The 24791-nt window shown below is 36.1% G+C and overlaps 1 protein-coding gene and 1 pseudogene across 1 annotated transcript in view; one reads left to right on the forward strand and one right to left on the reverse strand.

The window, feature by feature from the left end:
* Positions 1 to 5077: 5077 nt before the first annotated feature.
* On the reverse strand, positions 5078 to 5468 carry LOC114222989 (large ribosomal subunit protein eL33 pseudogene; annotated as a pseudogene).
* A 905-nt stretch (positions 5469 to 6373) lies between these two features.
* Positions 6374 to 24791, forward strand: part of MYBPC1 (myosin binding protein C1) — a 55935-nt gene continuing 37517 nt past the window's right edge. The window contains exons 1-10 of the mRNA XM_088025668.1: positions 6374 to 6409; positions 8010 to 8120; positions 9843 to 9991; positions 10327 to 10444; positions 11912 to 11963; positions 14021 to 14077; positions 19266 to 19432; positions 21729 to 21861; positions 23391 to 23515; positions 24412 to 24517. Coding sequence (XP_087881794.1) covers positions 6376 to 6409; positions 8010 to 8120; positions 9843 to 9991; positions 10327 to 10444; positions 11912 to 11963; positions 14021 to 14077; positions 19266 to 19432; positions 21729 to 21861; positions 23391 to 23515; positions 24412 to 24517 — 1052 coding nt within the window. The 5' untranslated portion in view covers positions 6374 to 6375. The remainder of the gene's footprint in view (positions 6410 to 8009; positions 8121 to 9842; positions 9992 to 10326; positions 10445 to 11911; positions 11964 to 14020; positions 14078 to 19265; positions 19433 to 21728; positions 21862 to 23390; positions 23516 to 24411; positions 24518 to 24791) is intronic.

Here is a 24791-nt window from a genome sequence, read left to right on the forward strand (position 1 = left end):
TACCATGTTTGCTGGACAGGAATATGAATATCCCATGCATACTCTTAGTCAATGAGATTGAGGATGAGACATTGGTGCTGTGCATTCTGAGTGTTCTTCTTCAGAACAGAAGGATGATTTTTACTGTAAGGCTAACTCACTTAAAACTATTGAAAATGGTCATGCCTGGATATTAGTACATTTTCAGCACTTTAATTAGTCCTCTATCGAATTAGCTGAAGTATATTCAGTTAATAGCTCCAAGACAATCACCAGTAAGAACATTATTCACAGCAATGCAGCCTTAATATTTTTCTCAGATTGCCCGAATTTTTCTGCAACAATCTGGAAATGTTCTGAAAACTTTTTTTATAGCTGCAGAATGTTGTTTGGTTCCTATATCAATCTTATAAGTAGTGTTTGTGGTTAGATTTGCCAAATTTTTCACATTTACTAAAGGTCTCTATCTGGTAAATAGCTGATTTCCCAGGAAGGGGTTTTAATATGTGTTTGTTTATTTGCTTGCTTGCCTCTGGAGTTGTCTATCCAGCTACCCTGCTCCCTAGTACTGCCAACTTTGTCCTGGAATTGAAGCAATAGAGATGACGATATAGAAATGTGTGTAACCAAACAGCAATACTAGAAATTAGATGCACAAATCTCTTTTAGAGTAATCATACTGGGAAGCAATGTCCTCATAAAAACAATGCTGCCATGGCTTAGAATTCCTCCAAATAATACAGGTGGCAATCAATGGAGAACTAAGTATCGGTTCTTCTTTTCTATATGCTCAGGGGGACCAAAGTTCTGTCTTTTATTTGAATGTCTGTTTATTCAGCAAGTTTTCACCAAGTGTTGGCTCTGTGCCAGGCACAGTTCTGGCTGCTGGGTCCTGTGGTCCTGAAGCCAACTTTAGGGAGTTTTGGAGGGGAGAGCGACCATCATTAGAGGACAGTTTTGAAAGCAGACAATTGTCACGGAGGGCTATGTGTAGAGAATAATGTGGGTGATCAAGTGGGATCATACTTCCTTTAGTCAGCCAACCTTGGTACATGTGAACACAAGGTAATGAGATTGGGTCTCTTCTCTACCTTAACAATTGGCCCTAAGGGAAGTTCAAAACTGGTCTTGGGAGTACTTCCAGATGTGTCAGAACATTAGAATCAGAGACCACTTTGAAGAGCAGTATTCATTTCAATGCCTAACTTCTGACATTTAAAAACAAATTTTTTGTTTTTGCATCTAAATAGTTTATAGTCTGTCTATATTTTGGTAAGCTCAACTGGGATATTTACTGCCTCTTTTTATTTTTCTTCCAGAAAAATCTTTGGTTTTGGTAATCACTGCAAGTGAATAAAGTCTTATTTTCTTTTTCCAGGCATTAACATTAATATTACCACATAAACTATCGTGAATGAACTTTGTACATATTAAAGATCTCACATAACTTGAGATGAAGAATCTTTCATTTGGCATGAATGTGGTTGGCAGACGAGGAAGTGAATCAGCACAAGTTCCAGCAAGTTTTCTCCTAAATGATATGAAAACTTTTAAATTAAAAAAATGATTAAACTTTTTTTCTTCATTTAGATCCCTTTTCTGCAATAACTTTATTATTCTGGTGCTTTTTATTCACATGCCAAAATTTTTTTTGTGCAATTTTACCTTTAGGTATCAGACAACCAACCATCTCATGGACTTTCTCTATGCTTTCTAATTACATTACTTTTTTGTAATGATCTTTGTTAAAAGCTAATATTACCACACTTTTCAAATCTGGGACACAACCATTATAAGTTGCAACATTGATTTAATAGATTTGGAGGAGAAAAAACTCATCAAATATATGTATTTACTGTAGGATGAATTCTGATTTTAGAAGCATCAAGGTGTGAAGGCATGTGCCTTTTCATTAAGAAACTATGATAAATTAATCAAATGCCTCCAAACATGATGAATTCATGTTAGCTGTTGATGCTATTGCCTACCATACATGGTTGTTTGCCGCTGTTGTTATTTTGGTCATGGGAGCCAACGTTTTCCACAACTGATTTCTCTGCTTGAGGATTCAAAACTTGGTCGCAGTCAAACAAGGTATCATATCAGCAGTTAAGTGAGGTTTGTTGAGAGTCACATATATTTTAATTTTGTGTGCTTTTGGTCTTTTCAAAACTCTCATCAATTGTTCCAAGTTTGTATGACTTAAAATTAATTTAGAAAGGCAACTTAAATCAACCATAGGTAGAAGTTATTTTATGCCAAAGAGAGTATGTAGAATCATAAGAATCTATATATTCTACTGTCTCTGCAGTTTTCTCCCTGCATTCCAGATTTCCTGCGTGCCCCCCTAAAATCCCAGGCTTGTAATATGAGACTGAGTTTCTTCTCTACTCTCCAGGCCTTCTTCTCTGGGAACTTCAGTTATTTCAAGAATCATTTTTATGGTTTTACAATTGCTATTTTCCCATGACTTAAAGACAAGTAAAATTCTGCTTTGGTAAATTTCCGTTCCATGAGCTAGGGGAGAGAGTCTGCTGCTCTGGTCTGTGGTCTTCAGATATACTATACACTAAGGAGCCAAAAACAGATGTTTTTCATCATCACGATAGTCACTGAGAAATAGAAAAAAAGAAAATATGACTTACATATTGTATTTTTTTTGTTTGAAAATATTTTTTGTATGATGCCGTGCCTTCCATATATGTGTTGTTGAATTAGGCACAACCCAGAAAAGTTGGATATTCGGTTTCCCTTCTAGCAGTAGAACCTGTTTTCCCACAGTAAATAAGAACAATTAGACCTTTCATTCTTATCCAATTCAACCAAATTCAAGCAGGCAACTTTTCAAGAATTTAAGGTCAGGATCCAATATCTTAACTACATTTCCCGATCTAATGGGACGCCAGGACCAAAGCTACTTTTGAAAGGGAATCAAAAACTTTGCCCCTGGCCAATTATATTTTCTAGCACTTCAGTATATTTGAAAATGTATGCACAATGAATCGCCAGTTGAGAAGTAATTGCTGTTTGGAAGTAATTTGGATCATCCAGAGTATCATTTCATGATACCTTGAAGCACTGCTTTAATATGTGGTGCATTAATAGTCTAAAATAATTGGGCATGTCCCTCCAAAATTTTTTGTTTGTTTGTTTTGAGTTTTTATTTAAATTCTAGTTAGTTAACATATAGGGTAATACTGGTTTGAAGAGTAGGATTTAGTGATTCATCACTTCCATCTAACACCCAGTGCTCATCACAATAAGTGCTCTCCTTAATGCCCATCTCCCATCTAGCCCATCCCCCTGCCCACCTTCCTCCATCATTTAGTGGACTTTGAAACTACTCACCTATCAAATTTTTGCCTAACAAGTGGATTCTCCTTTCATATGAGTCTTATGAAAGTATGTAAATACTCTTTTCTCAGTCATTTTGCATTCCAAACTATTAATTCACTATGTGCAGAGCACAAAGCAAACAAGCAACCACAAAATCTGCCTAAAATGAAGTGATCATTTGACTCAAAATGGTTCTAGCTTCTACTTTACATATAATAAAGAAGCTCCTTTTTAGGATTTGCTTGAGGTTTAAAACTTCATTTTCAAGAATTTTGACAGGACTTTAAATCAAGATTCTTTACATATTTCAGTAAATAAAAGCCTCTGGATAGGTTACAAGAATAAAATATTAAACACTGAATTAAATGCATGGCAAATAATATAGAAAAATCTCAAGATATTTTATTTTTGGTTATGTAAAATTGTGATTATTTTTTTTAAAGATTTTATTTGTTCATGAGAGATAGAGAGAGAGAGGCAGAGGGAGAAGCAGGCCCTCCAAGGAGCAGAGAGCCCAATGCAAGACTAGATCCCAGGACCCCAGGATCATGACCTGAGCCGAAGGCAGATGCTTAACCATCTGAGCCACCCAGGTGCCCAAAATTGTGATTATTTAACAGGGTTCTGGAATAGCTCAGATATACCTATACTTCCCTAAATGCACAGTTTTGTGGAATGTTAGTGGATGTTCCAGGAGAAAAGGATTGAAAAATGAACAAAGTTTGGGAAAGGCTAACTGCTGGATCATTTTTTGTCTCTACCCCTCAGTGTCAGTGCCCATTAGCACAAGGCAGTCTTCGTGATTCCCTTCAGTAAGGGCACACCCATACAATACAGCCAGATACATGCATTTAACTTTATTTAGTTTAGCATTTTCCAAGCTTCCTTGACCCCAGAGAATTTCCTCTGAAGAATCCTAAATCTCACAGTGTTCAGTGAATCCCCTCTTGGATTTCATAGATAAGACATTAAATTTCTTTACATGTTACATTCGTTATTTTGTTAAAAAGTAATAAAACATATTCCTGGGTGGCATTTTTAGAAAAGAAACTTCAGGCTAGTAAACAATCTTTGTAGTAACTATTCTAATAGATTATATAAAAATATGCTATTTTAACTCTTGGGAATTTTTTAAAGCACTTTAAAATTAACAGCTGTGTGCATATGTTTTCTGTATCCTATTTTATATAGTCATATAGGTTTGTGCTTTGAAATTCACAACTATTCTAGTATTTTAAGTACAAAGATTAATTTTTATGCTTTGGGAAATGAGGGGCAGAGATTCAGATAACACCAAATGCCTATTTAAGCATCTAAAATTGTAAAGACACTTTGAAATTCAGACATTTTGGAAACAGAGAATATTTGGTTCCTCTGCACATAAATACTATAAGGCATATTTTGAATTTTACAAACCTGCATTCATAAAGATTAAAAAAGTATACAGCATTGGCCAACACCAATATAATCATGGGAAAATGCTCTCAAATTTCCTAAAATAAGTATTGGTAAATTTAGCAAGTATGACAAATTTATTTATCTTAGTTAATGTAGTCAATGTTGCTTTTTGTCTCCTAAATATAAAAAGGGGAATTAATCACAAGGTTTTCAGGGTCAGGGGAGAATGAGTTCTCATTCATTTATGCTTTTTTATGTCTATGTCCAAATGACTATGGTATATGAATTATATCTGACATTGACTTTAGTTGCAAAATAAGAACTTGAAAACACCTCTATTGACGGCTTTGTCAAGGTTTTTTTTTTTTTTACAAGAGAACAAATCTACACCTTTATTTACTTTTCATTAAATTTAAATCCTTGAGGGGTACAGCATCACACGGATTCTGTGGCCAATGGCTTTAGCAGGAAGGTTGCTTCGGAATTTGGCACAAACCGTGCCACTGTTTCCATGAGCTCGAGTTACTTTTCCCCAGATTACTCTGGTTTTGTTTGGTTTGCCACCAGGAGTCACTGTGTTGTTCTTTGCTTTGTACACATAAGCACATCTCTTGCCTAGATAGAATTCCATTTCATCTCGAGCATAAACACCTTCGATTTTAAGAAGAGCTGTGTGCTCCCTCTGGTTCCGGAGACCCCGCTTATAGCCAGCAAAAATGGCCTTGGACCACAGCCTTCCAGACATTATTTGGCGTTATAGGAGTTCTGTTCCCAGCAGGCCTCCTCAGACTCCAAGATGGCGGAAAAAGCAAGGTTTGGTTTTTAGCATTAATTTTTTTCGTAATGTACAGTTACGTGAGACATTTGCACAGAGTTTCATTTCTCAATCTACACTTTCATTGGATTTCTCTATTCTCTCACCCATTTACTTACTTATTTTTCTCTTTGGTCTGAAATATTGAGTTTAATCTTCCAGGTACCGAGTCTTCTAAGGCTTACTTATCAGTTCAAAGTGTTTTGTGTGTTCTCTTCTTTTTCAGCTTTCTCTTTTTGCAGGCTACTCAGGACAAAGTCCTTTTCTTCTTGACTTTTTATTCCTATTTCTTGTTTCAGATGAAGAGGAAGCCTCCCGGCCTAGTGCCCTGCCTCCAGGTTAGGATGAGTCCAACCCCTTACCCCACATTGTAATTATTGTTAACTGACAGTAAAGAAAAAGAAAAGGCAGAGAAACTTGATAAGACAGTGTGCAGAACAGGGGCACCAGGTTTTGCCCCTGCCAGGAGGGAAAACCTTGGCTTTAACGGTGATTTTTTTTTTTAACAAAAGGTGAATTTCTTTGTGAAATAAATAAGATTAGTAAATCTTGGATATAAATTTTAGGGACAAAAATGTTTGTCTTCTATTTCTAGCTATATGCCATTATCCCCTGTTCTTTAGACATTTGACTTCTTTTACTTTATTATTGTTTCTTAAATAAGACACATACTTTTTATAGCTGCTTTCAGAGTTGAAGCTCTACTGATTTTCCACCCAAGCTGACTCTAGTTCTTTCTCCCCATTATGAGGGGAGACGGGGTTTGGGGGAATCCAGGAAGGTTGAAGTCAGCTTTCCATTTTCACTCCTTGCCCTTGTATCATCCAAATCACCCTTTCCTTTCAGGTATGGGTAGTCGGGCCCTCGAAAGAAAAGATTCAGGTGAGCACTCGCCTGGAGTAAGGCATCTTGACCCTATCCTAATATAGTCACTAATGACCTCATTTCTTGAAGCTGTTTTGATTCTAATCTTTGTTTTATTCGGTTTGTAGCTTTTTTTTTTTTTAGCACTCTTTCATTATGTATCCTCTTACAAGAAAACTAATGTATTGATAAATAATTAATTTTGCAAGACACACACACAAATACAGGAACTTAACCACATATACCACAGATTTGTGGTCATTATAACTATCTTTTTTAACATTAGCAAATACACAGAGATTAAGAAACTGAAAATCTCCACTTTGGGGATGTGCTAAAGTTAGAGAATAATTCACATTTCCATAGAACTTTATTACATTTTCTAAAAGCCTCCAAATTCTTGTCAGCAATCACTACAATTCATTCAACAAATTCATGTTTAGGCCTACTACAATCCTACTGTGGGCCTTATGGGCCAGGCACTTTTGCAGGTACTTGTAGGTATAAAAAGGAAAAACAATACAAGCTCCTGCCCTGGTGTTACAAATATGAGTGGCCACAATTCATTGTTACTCTGAATTTCACAGATATACACATACCCCAACCCCTCCCCCGCTCACACATAATCATGTGACTACATTGTATAACTTCATTATGAAAATGATGATCTCCATGGATAGCATGATTGATACATAAAACTAAAATAACTAAATGTATTTTCCTTCTTTTCAAGAAACATTAACAGAGAGCTGGCACCCATGCATTTTTTTCCCAGTTACTAAGTGGCTGAAACTGAACTTCTCTACATTTAGCTCTTGGAGACAGAGGGAATGTCTACAGTTCTCTCTCCTGCCCTCCTCAATGAAGTTGACTGCTGATTAATACCAGCTAAGCACCTGGAGGCAGCCTAGACAATGAAAATAAACTTCACTTTCAGCTTCTCTCTCTTCACGGGAAAGCCTCAAAGAGTTGACTTTTCTTTTTCTGTTTCTCCCCTCTTGCAGGATGCACCTAGTGTTCTTGAAATTTGTGCCTGCAGGTCATGATCCGTTACTTAATTGTCGAACTATGGCCTTATTTATACAACCCTAATGGAATCATCCAATTATATAACAGCAAGGAATCTAGAAATACCAGGCCAGGTTTGGCTGTCTGACCCTTCCCAGTTGATCAGCCAACTGACTTATTCCTTTAGTCTTTTCCAGTTCTGTTGTTGTATAGATGTGGCACGCTATAGTCATTTACCTAATATGACATTGTACTGCCTTAATATACTTCCCACCTTGTTTATCTGTTAAGGGACAGACAGAATGGGGAAACAAAGAAACCATGGCTGGCAACAAACACAGAGTAACAATCTACGTGGAAAGTTCTACTATTTCTAGGAATAGAAAATGTTCTTTATCCTGTCATGAAAGAGGCATCCCTATAAGAGTGGGAATCTGTCACTCTCTACTGATGGCTGCAGGGGAGATGGATGGAGAGAATGATGTTATATTTATCCAGGTTTATTAGACAAAGGAAAGCTTCAGCGTTGACGAGAACAACAAACCCAGGTAAGTCTGCCTCAGAAGAACTTGGTGCTGAAATGAACCTTTTCCTCCCTTCTGCTCATTAGAATGGTCTCTTGGTGAATCACCTGCTGCGGAGGAACAAGACAAGCAGAATGCCAATTCCCAGCTGTCCACCCTGTTCGTGGAAAAGCCTCAAACAGGATCAGTGAAAGTTGGTGAGCGCCAAGCATTAAGTCTTGCTTTTCTTTTTAAATGGAAGTGAAATTCACATTGCATAAACTTTACCAATTTAAAGTGAACAACCAGTGGTTATTAGTGATGTGCAACCGCCACCTCTATCCAGTCCCCAAACATTTTCATCACCCCAAACAGGAACCATGTACCCCCCTACGCCATTACTCCCCACTCTCCCCCCCCAACCCCTGGCAATCACTAATCTGCTTTGTCTCTATGGATTTCCTTATTCTGTATATTTGGTATAAATGGAATCACACAATATATGACTTTTGAGTCTGGCTCCTTTCCCTTAGCATAATGTTTTCGAGGTCCCTCCAAGCCGTAGCATGAGTTGGTACCTCATTCTTTTTTATGGCTGAATACTATTCTACTGTATTTACATACTAAATCCTGCTTTTTATAACCTGAAAAGGAGAGTGACAGCTATCACTTCAGGAACCCTTAGCACATAGTAGTTGAATGCCTGGACCCTGGAGCCAGATTGAGTTCAAATCAGTTTCTTTATCTGTAAAATTGGGATCCTACCTGTGAAGTACTTTGAACAGCACCTGGCATATCTTAAAGCTCTGAGGCAGTGTTTGCTGTCATTATGACATGCTCATTCCATAAGATGATTACAAATCTGCGTACACACTGTATAATAACGTGTAGTATCTCAGAGGAAACTAGCGGGACAGGGGTTCAACTTTGGAGCTACTAATTAAAAAAATATTGATTACACACCCTATTTTAGGCACTGTGCTGAACACTGAGTATAGCATGTGAGCATTCAGAACTTACCGTCTTAATGGGAGGAGAAGAAAACAAGAAATTAAACAAACAGATAATCACAAAAGCCAAGTGCCATGAAGGAAATAAACAGGGTGGTAAGTTAGAGAGGACTTGGGGGTCCAGGAATTTTGGTGAAATAAATTTTTTTTAAAAAGTTTATTTATTTATCTGACACAGAGAGAGCACAAGTAGGGGGAGCAGCAGAGGGAGCGGGAGAAGCAGGCTCCCCGCTGAGCAGGGAGCCTGTTGCGGGCGGGGGGGGCTCTATCCCAGGACCCTGGGATCATGACCTGAGTCAAAGGCAGATGCTTAACCAACCAACCAGGTACCCTGTGAAATAAATTTTTATAAGGAATATATTGTGATCAGAACAAATGAGCACAAAGCTGACTGACTATATTCTAAAATTACTTCTTTCAGGTCTAGAATATAGAAGCACACTGCAGGTAGATGGAAATATTTGCTCCCTTGTGTTTCTGGAAGACACCAAAGTGCTGGGCTAGAGTTTTGGTGTCCTTAGGGTCCAGTCAGTCAATACAAACAGATAGGCAGGTTGATTTCAAAAAGATTAGTTTCATTTAGTCATAGTTAGTCATGTAAGTCTAGACTTCCCATCATCCTACCTAATAAGGATAGAAAAAAATCCATACATTTGTGAGGCTTTCTATTTTTATTTCATATATATATGACAAAGTCAAACAGAAACTATTTCCACTGATTAACCCATTTCTCCTTTTCTGCCTCATAAACTTCAAAAGCAGAACAAGCTGGAGTATCCTAAGGACTCCTAGGGCATGCATAAAAAATTCAGGGCACAACTCCAGGGGCACCAGGCACATCATAGTCTATACAGTGTAATCCTCTGTAACTCCTTTCAAAACAAATAGCAATTTTTAAGCCACAGTCTGTATCACTTGTGCTTTTTCTAGGTGAAAATATCACCTTTATAGCCAAAGTCAAGGCTGAAGATCTTCTTAGAAAACCCACCATCAAATGGTTCAAAGGGAAATGGATGGACCTGGCCAGCAAAGCTGGGAAGCACCTCCAGCTGAAGGAAACCTTCGAAAGGCAAACTCGGGTATGGCCCTTAACTCCTGGCACAGGGGCTTGGCTAGTTCGTTTCTTCTGTGTGGAGAAAAGGTCATTTTCAGGTTCAGTTTTGAGAGATTTCAGTCCCAGAAAACTCTCTAGAATTACCATTCCTGGTGTCTACACTCAAGCATGGTTGCCCTGCTGTGCCCAGGAGCTGAGAAGCACATTGACCCCTCCTATGCTGAGAAAGCTGGGCTGGAATGCCCAGATATAGACACAAATTTAAGCCAATGCTGAGGAATTTTGAAAATCATCAAAATGTGAAAGCTTCTTTCTGTCGGCAAGGTGGGGCTGAAATGCGCCTGATGCGTTTCATTGCAGATGTACACATTCGAGATGCAGATCATTAAGGCCAAAGAGAACTATGCAGGAAACTACAGGTGTGAGGTCACCTATAAGGATAAGTTTGACAGCTGCACATTTGATCTTGAAGTACACGGTAAGAGAGTCTTCTTGTCTGGATAGATGCGGCTTTTTTTCATGGTGTGTGAGGGGATAGAGGAGAAGAAGGCATTTAATACTATGAGATTTTGAAAATAAAGTTTTCTTTCAAACTGGGTGTTTGTGATTGTGGTAGCCTCAGGAAGCCTGCTGAGTTAAATTGTTATGAAGTGATTTTAAAGTGGAATTTCAGGGATTTTACTGCTAAGTATCTCTTCTCCATGCTACCTATATTCCTTCAATCTCCGAAATAAGGCCTGGGGCCATTTTTTCTTCTACTGAACATGCCTGTTTCATTGGGTCCACTTATTCCCACCCCAGTTTGGGAATAATTTCATATGGTACAAGGATGTCAAGATATCCAGGTGGAAGGGAGGATTTCTTTTATAAGGACTAATGTCAGATGGGGAAGTTCTCCATCCATATGTGCTGTGTACTGTCCAGAGTGAATTTAATAGGAGTAAATGTAAAGGTGTACATGTAGATTGGGGAGGGGGAGAAACACTTCTATAAGTATACAAAGGGAAAGTTGACTTGGCAGCAAAGCTCATAAACTTAAGGTGAATCTGAAGTGTGATAAACCTACAAGAAACAAAGCTGATATAATTTAATTCTGGGCTATTACAAGTGGTATAGGACCTAGGTTTAGGAAATAACACTACTCTCTGCAACATGCTACTTGTTCCACATTTGGAGTAATGTCTATGGGCATGGTCACCACACATCAACCTGGATCTCTTCTGGAGTACGGTACCCAGGAGGCTGAAGAACGCAGAAACCACACCCTAGTCAGCCGAATGTGAAGGAGGCCAGGCATACACAACTCATAAATAGGGGAAGTGCTGTCACACAAAAGTGTTTCAGACAAATTAGAATCTAAAGGTAAGAATTATGAGGAGCTGAATTTTTTGTCTTAACTTTAGCATGAGCTCTTTCATTAAAGCTCTGTGAACAGCCTGGGAAAGGTGTGAGTGAGAGCCCCATCTCAAGAGATGTCAAATAAAGGCTGGGTGATCCTGGAGGTACTGTAGAGATTTCTGTATTGAGTGGGAACATGGTGTTGAGCGGTACCTCTTCAACCTGACCAGGCATCTCTGAGAATCACCTAAAAGGCTTTTGAGGAATATTGACTTCTTGGTGCCCGTCGCTGATCTGGTGAATCAAAATCTCCAACAAGGAGATCAAGAAGCTGATTTTTTTTAAAGTTCTTCAGATGATTCTAGTGGGAAGGCAGGTGGAGTGACAACTGGATAGGGTAACTACTGCAGTCCCCACATTGATTCTGTGTAAGGGAGGATGAGGTATGAGACCTCAGCGGCTCAACCATCCAGGAGCAGAGCCATCCCCTCGCTCCTTTCCCCTGGCCTTCCTTCCATCCAAAGAATCCCCACAGCCTGGAAAGGAACTGAGCACAAAATTGCCTACTTAATGGGTATTTATTTTGTTGTTTTCTTTCCTTTCAAAGAATCTACGGGGACTACTCCAAACATTGACATCAGATCTGCTTTCAAGAGAAGGTAACTTCAAAAGGGGAATCTAGGTAGCTTTTGTATAATGTGCAAGTGGAGAGTTTTCAAAGCACACATCCCCTTCCTCCACACTCTGTATTTCAGAGAGAGCACTTCTTCACTGTAGTCAAACATACTCTGTACCCAAAGGTTAGTGTTCTAGAAAAGCCATAAGTTTAATGTCAAATCAAGTGTATACTGATCATTTTTTAGAATATTCTTGTCATGGTGAAGCTCCCATTTTTTCAGGTTTTACAGTTGCCTTATAAAAACATACTCTTAATGTCTTCATATGTGGCTTTTTCCTTAATTGCATTATTTTTCACCAGCTGGCCAAGAAAGATATAAAATAATATAGCATTAGTTAAGTAATGTCAGAAAACTTTTATTTATATTGCTTTTCATCTAGAAATTATTTATAGAGTTATTTAACCATGTGTCCAGAAAAACCACAATTAAGTAGCTATTTACTGAAGTTAGCACTATTTAAATATTGGATTACTAAATGAAAGACCACTGAGTCTGCCAGAATAAAGAACACTATAGAAAGACAAAATATAGATACCTATTTGATTTATTTTGCAATTGCCTAAGTTGAAAAAAAGGGGCAGGGGAACAAGGAAGAGAAATGAAAAAAATTTTCTAGACTATGAGAAATGTAACTAGCCCCTTCCTGACATTATTTTACTCTCTGCACTTAATTTTTCCATAATATAAGTTCATTAATGAGAACAGATATTTTGTTCTTCTTAAGACTGAATCTACTTAGTTTTGTTGAATAAGGAAAGTCATCCCAAACTATTATAAAGCAATGATTTAGTCTGTTAATAAAAGGCATATTTCTCTCCTAAATTATGAATAAATGAAAAGTTTAATTACTTAAAAATATATGTAATATTACCTGATCAATCAATTGATATTTTTAAGTCATAACCTTAATTCCTATAACTTTCCTTCCACCTTCCCTTCACCCCATGTTCAGCAAATGCAAAGGGTCCAAAAGTATGCTCGTCCAATGTACAAGCATATTCTAAGAGAGGGAGATGTAATCTACTAAATTTTGTGCTTTAAAAGAATAGAAATGGGTTTACTTCAAAAGGTCTTCTCTATATACCTGCTATTAAAGAAATTTTGAAAAAACACATTATTTGAGTTTAATTCTTATAACTTACGTGTTATACACACTGTTTTTAAACCCGCAGACTCTTTTCTTAGAAACCATAAGTAACATTTGTAAAGAGCAGGAAACAAAATTAAACATGTAAGTAAATATGTAGTGCCACTGAAATATCAGCTCCATAACTTCTATTTAGAGTTTATATGAAATCATGAAGGTGGCAGCATGCCTAATTTAAGATGCATTTCTCGATAGGAAAGTACTCCTAGTAAAGGGCTCATCAGTAACTCAAAGACAAATTTTTGAAAAATACATTTTAAAAGGTATAAATATTAACACGAGAATGAAAAGCTTGTAATGAAATCCCTTCAAAACAGAAAGGAATGCATCTTTTAAAAAGCTCTGCACTAGCTCCATTTTTATGTTATGTTGGTATCACATTATCTGATTCAACTACTGATGGACACAAAGAAGTTACCTTTGAATATAAGCTTTGAACTTATATATTTGACACTGGTATACTTCGTCCTCCAAGCCAATCTCTGACCTGCATAACAGAGATCAGCAAAAGTCCTTTGCTTTTTACATAGGTAGTTTTCTAGAGCCCCCAACTTGGAAAAACAAAGTACTTTGTGTTGCTTGGCTTAAGTGCATTTGTGTTACTCTGTTTTAACACAAATCCAAGCAGTTTTATATATGCAATCTACAAAAATGTGTCTTCTGAAGTCGTAGAGTAACACAAGCTCCTCACATTTACTTTTCCACAAGTACATACTCCAAAACTTAAAATGTCACTTGTGTGAAAAGAAATAGTTTGTGTTGATTTAGTCCCATGACTTGTGTGCCAGTACAAAATTGCATATACGTTATATGTACAGTGTTTGGGGGAAACTCTTGTGTATATGTCTCAGCATTAAACCCAGATTTGCTTTTCTTTTGTTAATGACAGTGGCGATGGTCAAGACGATGCAGGGGAACTTGACTTTAGTGGTCTCCTGAAACGTAGGTGAGAACCGAGCGATGGAGTGAGGCTCTGTGGCCTGGAAATCTTTTAGACACCCACTCAGAGAAGTCAAGTTTAAATGGATGTTTTTCGAAGAATTTCTCATTTCTTAAAATGTGTTTCGCTTATAGAATATAACACAGAGTCAACTAAGAAAGAGACAGGAAATCACTACATACTAATCTGCTAAAGATTTTAGCTGATGCTTTTTAACCTTCTTTTTAAAATATTTCATGAGTCTTCACATATTTTCTTAGTTGGGGATGAGGAGATCTGAAAACTGAAGCAGAAGACCTAAATACCTAGAAGTCTCTGATTTCTCTGATGATTTCTATCATTTCAATCATGATTCCTTGTCATGATCAAATAAAAAAAAGCCTCTATTGTCCTGCCTTTGATATTTTACCAAAAAATCAATTTCACAATTTTGGTAAAAGTCTCCGCAGGCGTGTGTGTGTGTGTGTGTGTGTGTGTGTGTGTGTATGGCAGATCAACTTTAAAATAGTATTTATGATTAACTGTATTACATCAAATCTAAGACACAATTCATTTGAATATATATCTGTATTTCATAAGTCACTAAGCAATGAAAAAAATTGCTCCAAAGAGTTTATTATGACACACTATTGATTATAAGATACAACCTTATTTAAAATGTTTAAAATGTCAAAAAATATGCATTTTAGAAAAGATAAAATATAGTAGTAAAATGGAAATAAATATTTAGTATTATCACTCACACTCCCTTAACATTGTTCTCTTACAATAAAATTTATAGATTTCATTATGGATATTCAGTACATAACCATCTTACAGGATTTCTGCCCATATATGCATATATAAAATCACATAATATATATATGTGTTACATATAAAGCTATACATATCCAGGTATTTACTATAGTGCAACAAAAAGAACTTGATTTTTGCTGGGATTTTATTTAAATACCAAATTTGTAAATAAATAATAAAATTATGATTCTAAAATAATAATATATAATATTGATATTAGTTTTCATTTAGCTTTTCAGATTCACTTTTTATTACTTTTAGTGCTTTCCATGGTTACGAAAGAAACATTAAGTATAAATATGCTTCACAACAAATTACAAGTAGTAATAAGCTGGACTTGCATTCATTCTCAGTTTAGTTGGATGGCTTTATCCAAGTCCCTGTGAATAAAAAGTTCCCCCAGCTCTAAATATTTAGGTTGAGAATAGAAATATTAACAGGTGCAATTTATTAATTATCAATGGATATTAGCCAATCAAGAGAACTTGGCAGTATCAAACACATCTTTCACTCTTTGGATACTTCAAATAATCATTAGTTTCAATAATATTTATTAAGTTCCCAAATTTATTTAAAGCAATAGTATATGAAGTGACCCTCAGTGAGAACATTCTACAGATGAGAAACCAAAGAACGGAGAAGTCAGGTGACTTACCCCGAGTCACACACACACGAATTAGAGACAGGGCAGGGACCTAAATCCAAGTTTCCCTCTGAGTCAGCTCATTTCCTGTGACTTCACATAAGAAATACCACTCTGAATTTGCCTTGGAAGTTGGTGATTTGGCTTATAACACAAATTGACACTTTGAGAAGAGAACAGTTTTTTCCTCCTGCGAATACATTTACTCAACCAGGAAAACACTAAATGCTTTCTTTGTGCCTGGATACACATTTGTGGGAAGAAAAGGGTAGTGGTAAAAACATGGATGTAGGTCTCAACTCTCATAGTTACTAACCGCATAACTTTGGTCAAATTACACGTCCTCTCTGAGATTGTTTTCCACATCTATAAATGTGGCGAACAAAAACTAGTTAAATCAGTTATGTAAGAGGCTGGCTCATAGCAGGTGTCAAATATTCACTCCCACCAAAAATGTGACACTTCCCTTGAAGAGCCTATGTTCATAAAAAGACATAATAATAGAGACGCGTGCACACACACACACACACACGAATCAATCAAGATGTGACACAATCGATTATTAAACCCCATGCTTTGATTAAGAAGGAAAAAAGAAAGAAAAAAGAACAGATTGCCAGTAGTTTTCTGAGTAAAAGAAATCTAATGAATGATCAAAATGAATAAAGAAAAAATTATTAGAAAAAAAATGGGCAGCCAACAGGTCTCCAGTTCTCATTTTCTTTACATCCCCTAATTATGATTTTGACTCATAATTAAATCATTTTTAGCAAAAGACTATATTCATTTAATATACTATACTAATCTACCAGTATAACTTTAGAAATCATTGTGTTTCCCTACTAATTCATGAATTGCATGTGTTTTCATTGTGGTAATGGCAACATTTCTACTCCTCCAAGAATGTGTGGCAAAATCCCTACAACCAAAATCTTTACAACCAACATTTCTCTACAGCAGAAGATCTCCCTGACCTGAACAAAGCCAGAGTATTTCAAATAGACATTAACTAAATCAAATTAAATCTATTAGGCAGTATCTTGTTATGGGATTTGACATATATATATATATATATATATATATATATATATATATATATATATATTTGAAAGTTTTATTCTATGTAAAATTTCTACAATTGCTTTGTACTTTACTAGGACCATAAAGTTACAGAAATTTTGATGTAGATGAAAGTACTGTGAATGTTATATAGGTCTATCCCAGTGCTTGAAAAGGCATCAGTGGTGCCTACAGAATTTGAATTTTTCTCCCTACTGTAATTTAACATAACCATGCAGATAGGGCCATGTGCAGCCACATGGTAAGTAAAGATATGTTCTGGATGAGTTAAGGTAATGCTACAGGTGGGAGCCTTGACCTCACATTCTAGTAAAAAATAATGAATACTTCTTGCAATTTGGAATTGAATTAAGTAATGGAGAGAAAAAGAAGGAATAAGCAAGAAGCCACTGGTATGTATATACCAAGTTTGATAAGATTAAGAACATGGTAGAGTGAAGTGTATTTTAGTGTTTTAATGAAAAAAAAATGGTGAGGATGATCAGTTTTATGAATCTGCCAATAAAACTGACTTAAGAAATCACACTGAAAATGATGATCTTTATATTGGCTTCCCTTATATAAATATTCACCTCATGGATCTAGGTATGTCTCAGTGTTTGACTTGTGCTTCTTGCTATCTATTTAATCTAGTTTGGTATCTGAATCCTTTTACCAGTGTCAGGAGGATGGTTGAAATGTGTACATAATTCTTCTTCGTTAAAATACAAATTTAACACAATGTAATATGGCATATTTTTACAGTTTGGGAACTATATTTGAATTGGAATATGACAAAAATAGAGCATTAATAAAGTGGCTAAAGAAACATCTACACAGACTATATATAGGTACACACAGACACATTTTAACTGCAATTCTCCAAGACTTCCTACAGAATATTTAAAGGATGTATTTGAAATTTAGACTGCTTTCAGGCAGTAGACCTATTAGATCTGGCAAGTTATTACCAATATGCCAACTTCAGGACAATTTTCTTAAACTTTTCAATTTACCTGTGTCAATAGAGGGTGTAGTTATTATTTCAGTGACATATGAAGATAATGCATGTTTCTCGAGTTTTAAAAAATTAATTTATTATTTATTTATTTTTAAGTGGGTGCCACACCCAACATGGTGCTCAAACTCATGACCCTGAAATTAACGGTCCTGTGCTCTACTGAGACATCCAGGTGCCCTGTGTCTTGAGTTTTAAGAGTTAACATTTCTCTAATGGTGTTCCCCAGTCCTTCCCATAAAGGTTACTAATGGACCAATGACCTCTCACTTCCTTCCATTTTTCCAGGAGATTTGCCTCAGCATCCTCCTCCACCGGGCAAAAAGACTTCCATGACAGTGTAAATTAGATATTCAGAAGTCATCCTTGCCTAACTCCACCCTAAATTCTATGTTAATATTTATATTCTCCTCCCCTTCCCTGTGATTACAATCTGGTATTTCCTTAAAGAAATGCAGAAACAGGTGTAATTTTGCTAACATGATAGCATGAATCTGTTTTCACACTGGTGTTTAAGATGTGTTGACCAGTTTTCCTGGAAAATCATATCCAAACCAGCATTATTCACAATAAGTAGTCACTATAACATTTCCAAATTAACATGATAAAAACAGTCAACTAAATCTTAAAAAAAAAAAATCAGGACTATTTAGCCAACAAAGGAAATCAATTTAAATTACATTTTTCATTTACATTAGGGCTCTTTCCCTCAAGAGTGTTTATTCTTGAGTTTTTCTTTCATTTATTGGTTTTAAAAATAAGGACAGACAAGTGTATTTTAAATCTTATATTTTCCTATTCCTGTATGTTCTTTGTATTTTCTGTATCTTCTTTAGTCAGTGATCAAAATTTGGGGTCATAATTTTGATAATTACACTAAGAAGTTACTTTCCCCTTGTTCATTGGAACTTAGCCATTTGCTTTACAGTTTAATATTTATATTTTTATAATTCATACCCAACCTGCTTTCAGAAAAGTTCAAGATAGTGCTTTAAGATAAAATATGAATGAATTTTTTGCTTCATTTTCCTTTTCCCCTGCCAATTTAGAAAAAAAATTTTAAAAAGTGAATGTGTCAACAAAAATCATATTTAAAACAAAATAAAAAAAACCTACAGCAGTTTCAAAAATTTTTTTGCACAAAAAACAGCAAAATATGATTGGTGTGCACATTTACTAATATGGTAGGGAAAATGCTATTTGCAAAATCCTAAGATTTGAAATACTTATTCGTACTGTCTTCATATAACAATAATGAAGGTAGAAAGAGATCGTTTTTCTTTCATAAACCAGTATTTAAATCTTCTCATTCTCGACCCACTTTTCGAAATTATTTCAGTATCTATATCCTAGATGACAACCGATCTTAAATTCCTCAAAATCTCATCTTCTCTTTAAACTTTCGAGTGAAAATAAAAACATATTCAGAATATTTTGTTATTTTTCTCCCTTCCTAATATTCTATTTTTAACCAGGAAAACGAGAGTGCTAATATAAGTGCCTACATCTGATCTTTAACTGCCTGGAAGTTTCCTTGAGACTGTGGGCTTCTAAGTACTCAGGCTTTAAAAACAGGGCTTTTAACACTGAACCGAGAAATCCGTACCATACTCCGACCTTCTTTGTCCTTAAGGGCCGGTGGGCGGCTACTAAACTAGGAAATGGTTTTCCCGGGTTAGGGAGGTGAAGCAGCAGGAGGAAGAACCCGAGGTAGACGTGTGGGAGCTGCTGAAGAACGCGAACCCCAACGAGTATGAAAAAATCGCCTTCCAGTATGGAATCACCGACCTGCGTGGCATGCTCAAACGGCTCAAGCGCATGCGCAGGGTGGAGAAGAAGAGCGCAGGTGAGCCCCCCGGGGGGGGGGCGTGGCTGCGGGGGCCGCCTCCTCTACGGACCACATCTTCATATCTCTGGCTGGGTTTGGGGTGGGAATGGATGGGATGGAAATTTGCAGGCGCTAAGCTTCTCTTCCTTACCTTTGGCTTCAGGAGAAGTAGTTCGCTGCTCTGCACATCAGTAGCCATGAGGGTAGTCGACAGCTAGTGAAGGTTTAAGGTAATGGAGATTTACTTTGCAAGTAACACATAGAACACGTAATGGAACATCACATACCTTCGCTGTCACTGGGAATTTCTCAGTGGCCCCTTTCTCCAGCCTCCACATCTCCCTCCCTCTCAAATTCTTGATTCTTACTTAGGCAGAGTAGATTCGATGTTTCTTTGTTTTACCATACCCATCATATTCTTCCACCCATTTAATGGGGAGTGGGGAATTCACTTATCACACCCAGTGCAGGTATCAGAATATTTTGTAAAACAGTTATGCTGTTCTGCATAGGGATCTGAAGTGACTGCATTTTGTTGTGGTTTTAAATATGTTTCAAAAAATGCTTTAAGATGTTGCGATTTAAATTTAAAAAAAAATACATTTTAAATTGATCATAAGCTCTTCAGAATTTCCTGTACTTGGTCATCATCAGTTATCCGTTTTGTGACACATCAAGGTAACATATCAATCCTATTATTGTTTATTGTTTGTTAAGGTCCAAATAGAATTTATTTATTTATTTATTTAGGCACCTAACCTGGGTATCCAAATAGAATTTAAAGTCTCTCACCACCTCTTTAAAAAAACCTGCCCTTTATTTCTAAACCTCATGGTAAACTTGTTGAGCAATTGGGCCCAGAGAAATATAGAAGTGCTTTGTTTATGCTGTGTTTACAAAACTCAGCCATTCCCACTATTTCCAAACTTCAAAGCTTTTAGAAGTTTTATTCTTGAGAGGTGTCTGAGATGGTACAGTCACAAACATGTGAACATCTCTTTTCCCCACACTGGCCTAATTCTTATCGCTTAGCTCTGAATTGATGTCTTGAGGTATATGATAGATAACTTTTTTTAAAAAAGATTTTATTTATTTATTTGACAGAGAGAGATACAGCGAGAGAGGGAACACAAGCAGGGGGAGTGGGAGAGGGAGACAGGGAGCCGGATGCGGGGCTCGATTTCAGGACCCTGGGATCATGACCTGAGCCGAAGGCAGACCCTTAACAGACTGAGCCACCCAGACATCCCGATAGATAACTTTTTTAAAGTTAGTGTTTACCATGTTAAAATATGAAGAAGTGAGCTTATTTAAGCAAGTATAACAAAATTGGAATGATGGAAATGCAAGCATAAAAATTCCATGAGGCATTCCATACTTGTATGTATTTTCCAAACTGTCTAAATGAGTATTATAATTAAAATCAGGGAAAGATTATTAAATTAAGAAAAGAGGTTAATATCTGCTTAGGACCTTTCAAAGACAATATTTTTTTAAACTATTATGTTCTCTGTTATTTAAAATGTTTTGAAATCCTGAGTTCCTAACCGTATATAGGTAAGGAGTGTTTTAAATGTGTCATTATTTGGGCAAGTTTCCACAGTACAAAAACTTTGATAAGCCCACTATTTCAATTAGTCAAAGGCATTCAATTTAATCTTATGAGTCATTGAATTTATCTCATAAACTCTGTGATAAAAAACTGTCTGTGACATACAAGAAGTACAAAGATAATGCCAATAATCCTGATAGTAATCATGCCAGAAGAATAGGCATGTTCTTCAAGTTCAGTTTCATTTGGAGGCTTTATAATTTCCTGAAGAATTAGGACAGTCACTTTTAAAGGCTCTTCAATAATTCTTTTCTCTTTTCTTTCTTCCATTTTTAAACTTAAATTCAATTAACCAACATATAGTACATCACTAGTTTCAAATGTAGAGTTCAGTAATTCATCGGTTGCATATAACACCCAGTGCTCATCACATCACATGCCCTCCTTAATGCCCATCACCCAGTTACCCCATGCCCCCACCAACCTCCCCTCCAGCAACCCTTAGTTTCTTTGTTCTTCAATAATTCTTATGTTTCTTTCAAAAACACATGGATTCTCTTCAAATTTTTAAAGCATCTTATCATATATAAATTAACACAGAATTCTAAAATATAGAGGATAATTCGGAAGATTCCTATTTTTTTTCTACTTCAAGTCTCAATTTTTCATTTAGTTTTAGGTTCTTATACATACATTGACTATTTAAGTTCATAGCGTATGTTTGCACATATTGACATAGTTTTTGCTTTTTCTCTCTACCAGCTTTTGCAAAAATTCTTGATCCTGCATATCAGGTTGATAAAGGAGGCAGAGTAAGGTTTGCTGTGGAACTGGCCGACCCAAAGTTGGAAGTGAAATGGTATAAAAATGGTCAAGAAATTCGACCCAGTACAAAGTAAGTGGGCTTTGCAAATAATCAGTAATAGCTATATAAATCTAACAATAGTTTGACTCAATTTTCTGTGAATAAAAACACATTTTAGTTATATCTTTTTAATGCAAAATCACATGGAGGGAGAGTAAAAACTTTTCATATATTTTGGAACCATTAAAATTATAATGCTATATAAATAAAACCTTTTTTATGTTTTAATTCTATACAAACCATTTTTGAGTGATTCCATTTCCAGTTTTCTGTCAATATAGGTCATATGTGATTATTTCAGAGCATTGTCAAACTTCTCCCAATTTTTAAAATAAAATTTTGAAATACATATTTGATATACCAACTGGAAATAACACCTTATAATTAGAGAACTTTTGTTTTTCTGGAAGAGCATCTAAAGCCTGTGTTTTATTTTTTGGCCCTCTCTCAAATGAAGGAAACAGACTAATCCCTGATGTCTGATGGTATCACTAGTCTATTATGAAACTACTTGACAGACATCCTTCTCAGCCTGAGAGATTTTCAATTCCAGTATATTTTTTTAAGTTAACAGGAGTCACATGCACATTTATAAAAGACTTTAATCCTGAAAATCTATCGCTTCTGGAATACAATTAGGTGGTTTCCAATTTCTTAATGGGGCCATGCCTACAGAGTGACTTTGTGCTGATAATGTTTAGTCTGATAAAAATCTCTTGAAAGTGGCTTGAATTTACCAAAAACATAATTTTCATCAGTTTGCTTTATCTAGAAAATGTTGTGTAATGCTTTATTCTTGAAGTCTTCAATTTGAGAATTTTCCAAATGAGAATTTTTTTCATTAGTCTGTTTTAATGCCCTAATATACTCATCCATAATTCAGATCACAGACAATTAAATTTTGTGATATTCCTGGCTTTTATTTTTTTGTGTCCAAATGCTCAATTTCTTTTTTAGTAGGTGGTTACTGTGATATGATAACACTAGTTCTTAAGCTCATTTAAAAGACCATCACATTCTATAAAATTACTGCCTATATTAGTGATTAAGTTCATATTATTTCTTAAACCGTATAATCACTTATTCACCTAACAAAATCTGTTGTGACACTGCACTAGGCAATGAGTGGAATCAGTGAATCAATGAGTAAATTTGAGTCCCTGTCTACCTATAAACTAGATGAACTGGTCGTTTAAAAAAATGTACAGAGTTCTAAATCTCTCTGACAACCTCAGCCAGCCCCATTTTCCAACAATGGGTTAAAAAAATTAAATAGCAAATATATGAGTACTAACTTATAGATGAAATGAAAACCTTCTATAAAAATACAGAAACAACATATTATGTGTAAATATGCATATGTATTACATTATGCATTAGAAAGATAACAATTGGCCTCATGTTTTGTGTTAAGTAAACTACATAAGGTGTGCTACATAAATTGCAGATCAAAATTATATCCCTGACTTTCAAACATTACTGAATTATAAGCCAGATATGCTGGTAATAAAGAATAAAATCAAGTTCACAGTCTGTTATCTCTCTCCTATTTAAAACAGATACATCTTTGAACATAAAGGATGTGAAAGAATCATGTTTATCAATAATTGTGGGCTGACGGATGATTCAGAGTATTATGTGACAGCTGGTGATGAGAAATGTTCCACCGAGCTCTTTGTGAGAGGTAAGGTGAAATCTCTTACTGTAGTTTTCAACAGCCTTGAGCACTCTTCCTCCCAAGGGTAGTAATCAAAATGAACATGACAGGTTGAGCTCTTGAGCTCTAGAGCAGAGGTAATAGTACCTCTAGAAATGGGTTAGCCTGGGTGTTAGATTGGCTCTGCATGGGAGCTCCTCTACACTGGCAGTTATTGTATATCCTAATTCATTATGAAGTTTGTTGAAGACTAGAAAAGCTGAGGGGAGAAAAAAAACAGGTGAGTCAGAATGCCTCATGCTTTTGACTCAAGCAAGCAGTATATAATTATTCTGGTTATAGTTTCTGAAACCCAACAAACTCTAGTTTGGATAGTTCTCATTTCACACATTCAGCTGGTCACAGATAGATTTCTCTTGAAACCAGCTTCATTAATAAAAGGGTATCAATGGTTGACACTGAGGGTGCTGAAGATGATCATTGACTAAAACATTATGAAAGAGCCAGAGGGTGTCCATGAGCCCTCTGAATACAGACAGCTCTGCAATCTCTATCATCCGTCTAGAACCAGAATCAAAGAATCATACTGTTACAGATTCTCCTTCATCAGAAAAGTATGCCACATGGTTTCTCATTTGCCAAAAGAAGGATATTTGACACATGTTTTGTCTGCTCTCCAGAACAGTAATTTATTTGATTTGAAGAGTTCTGAGAAAATTGGGGAAACCTACACAGGGTTACCAGCTATCTATTTTGCCAAAAGAGGTGTAAAAAAACCCACCTACTATCTACCACCATCTAACCATAGCCCTATGGTAGATAATACTTTCTTGCTGTTGGTCTTTCGTCTGTGAACAAATCTGTGGTCCTGAGCAGGTTTTGGACATTTAATGATTCTGATTCTCCTTTTTTTTCCACACTAGAGCCTCCAGTTATAGTAACCAAACAGCTGGAAGATACAAATGCTTACTGTGGGGAAAGAGTGGAATTAGAATGTGAAGTGTCTGAAGACGATGCCAATGTGAAATGGTAAATAGCTTTCCTGAGGTCTGTCCATTTTTAATAGATTAAAAAAATGTGCCTTCATAGATTGGAGAACAGAAAATGGCTTTTACACATATTAAAAAAGAATAGCAACCTCATTCCTGTTAGTAGAAATGGTATCTAAAACTGTGAAGATACTGGGGGTTTTTTCACCTATGAAACTAGAAATCAATCCAGAAATCTAAATTGGTAAATGTAGGGAAGTAGGCACTTACTAAGAAATGGGTGACTCACGGTTGCCCAGGTCTGTTAGACTCCA

Source organism: Eumetopias jubatus, unplaced genomic scaffold (genome assembly GCF_037043125.1).
Source record: "Eumetopias jubatus isolate StellerSeaLion01/CBP00866 unplaced genomic scaffold, mEumJub1_p1.0 scaffold_8, whole genome shotgun sequence".
Taxonomy (NCBI): domain Eukaryota; kingdom Metazoa; phylum Chordata; class Mammalia; order Carnivora; family Otariidae; genus Eumetopias; species Eumetopias jubatus.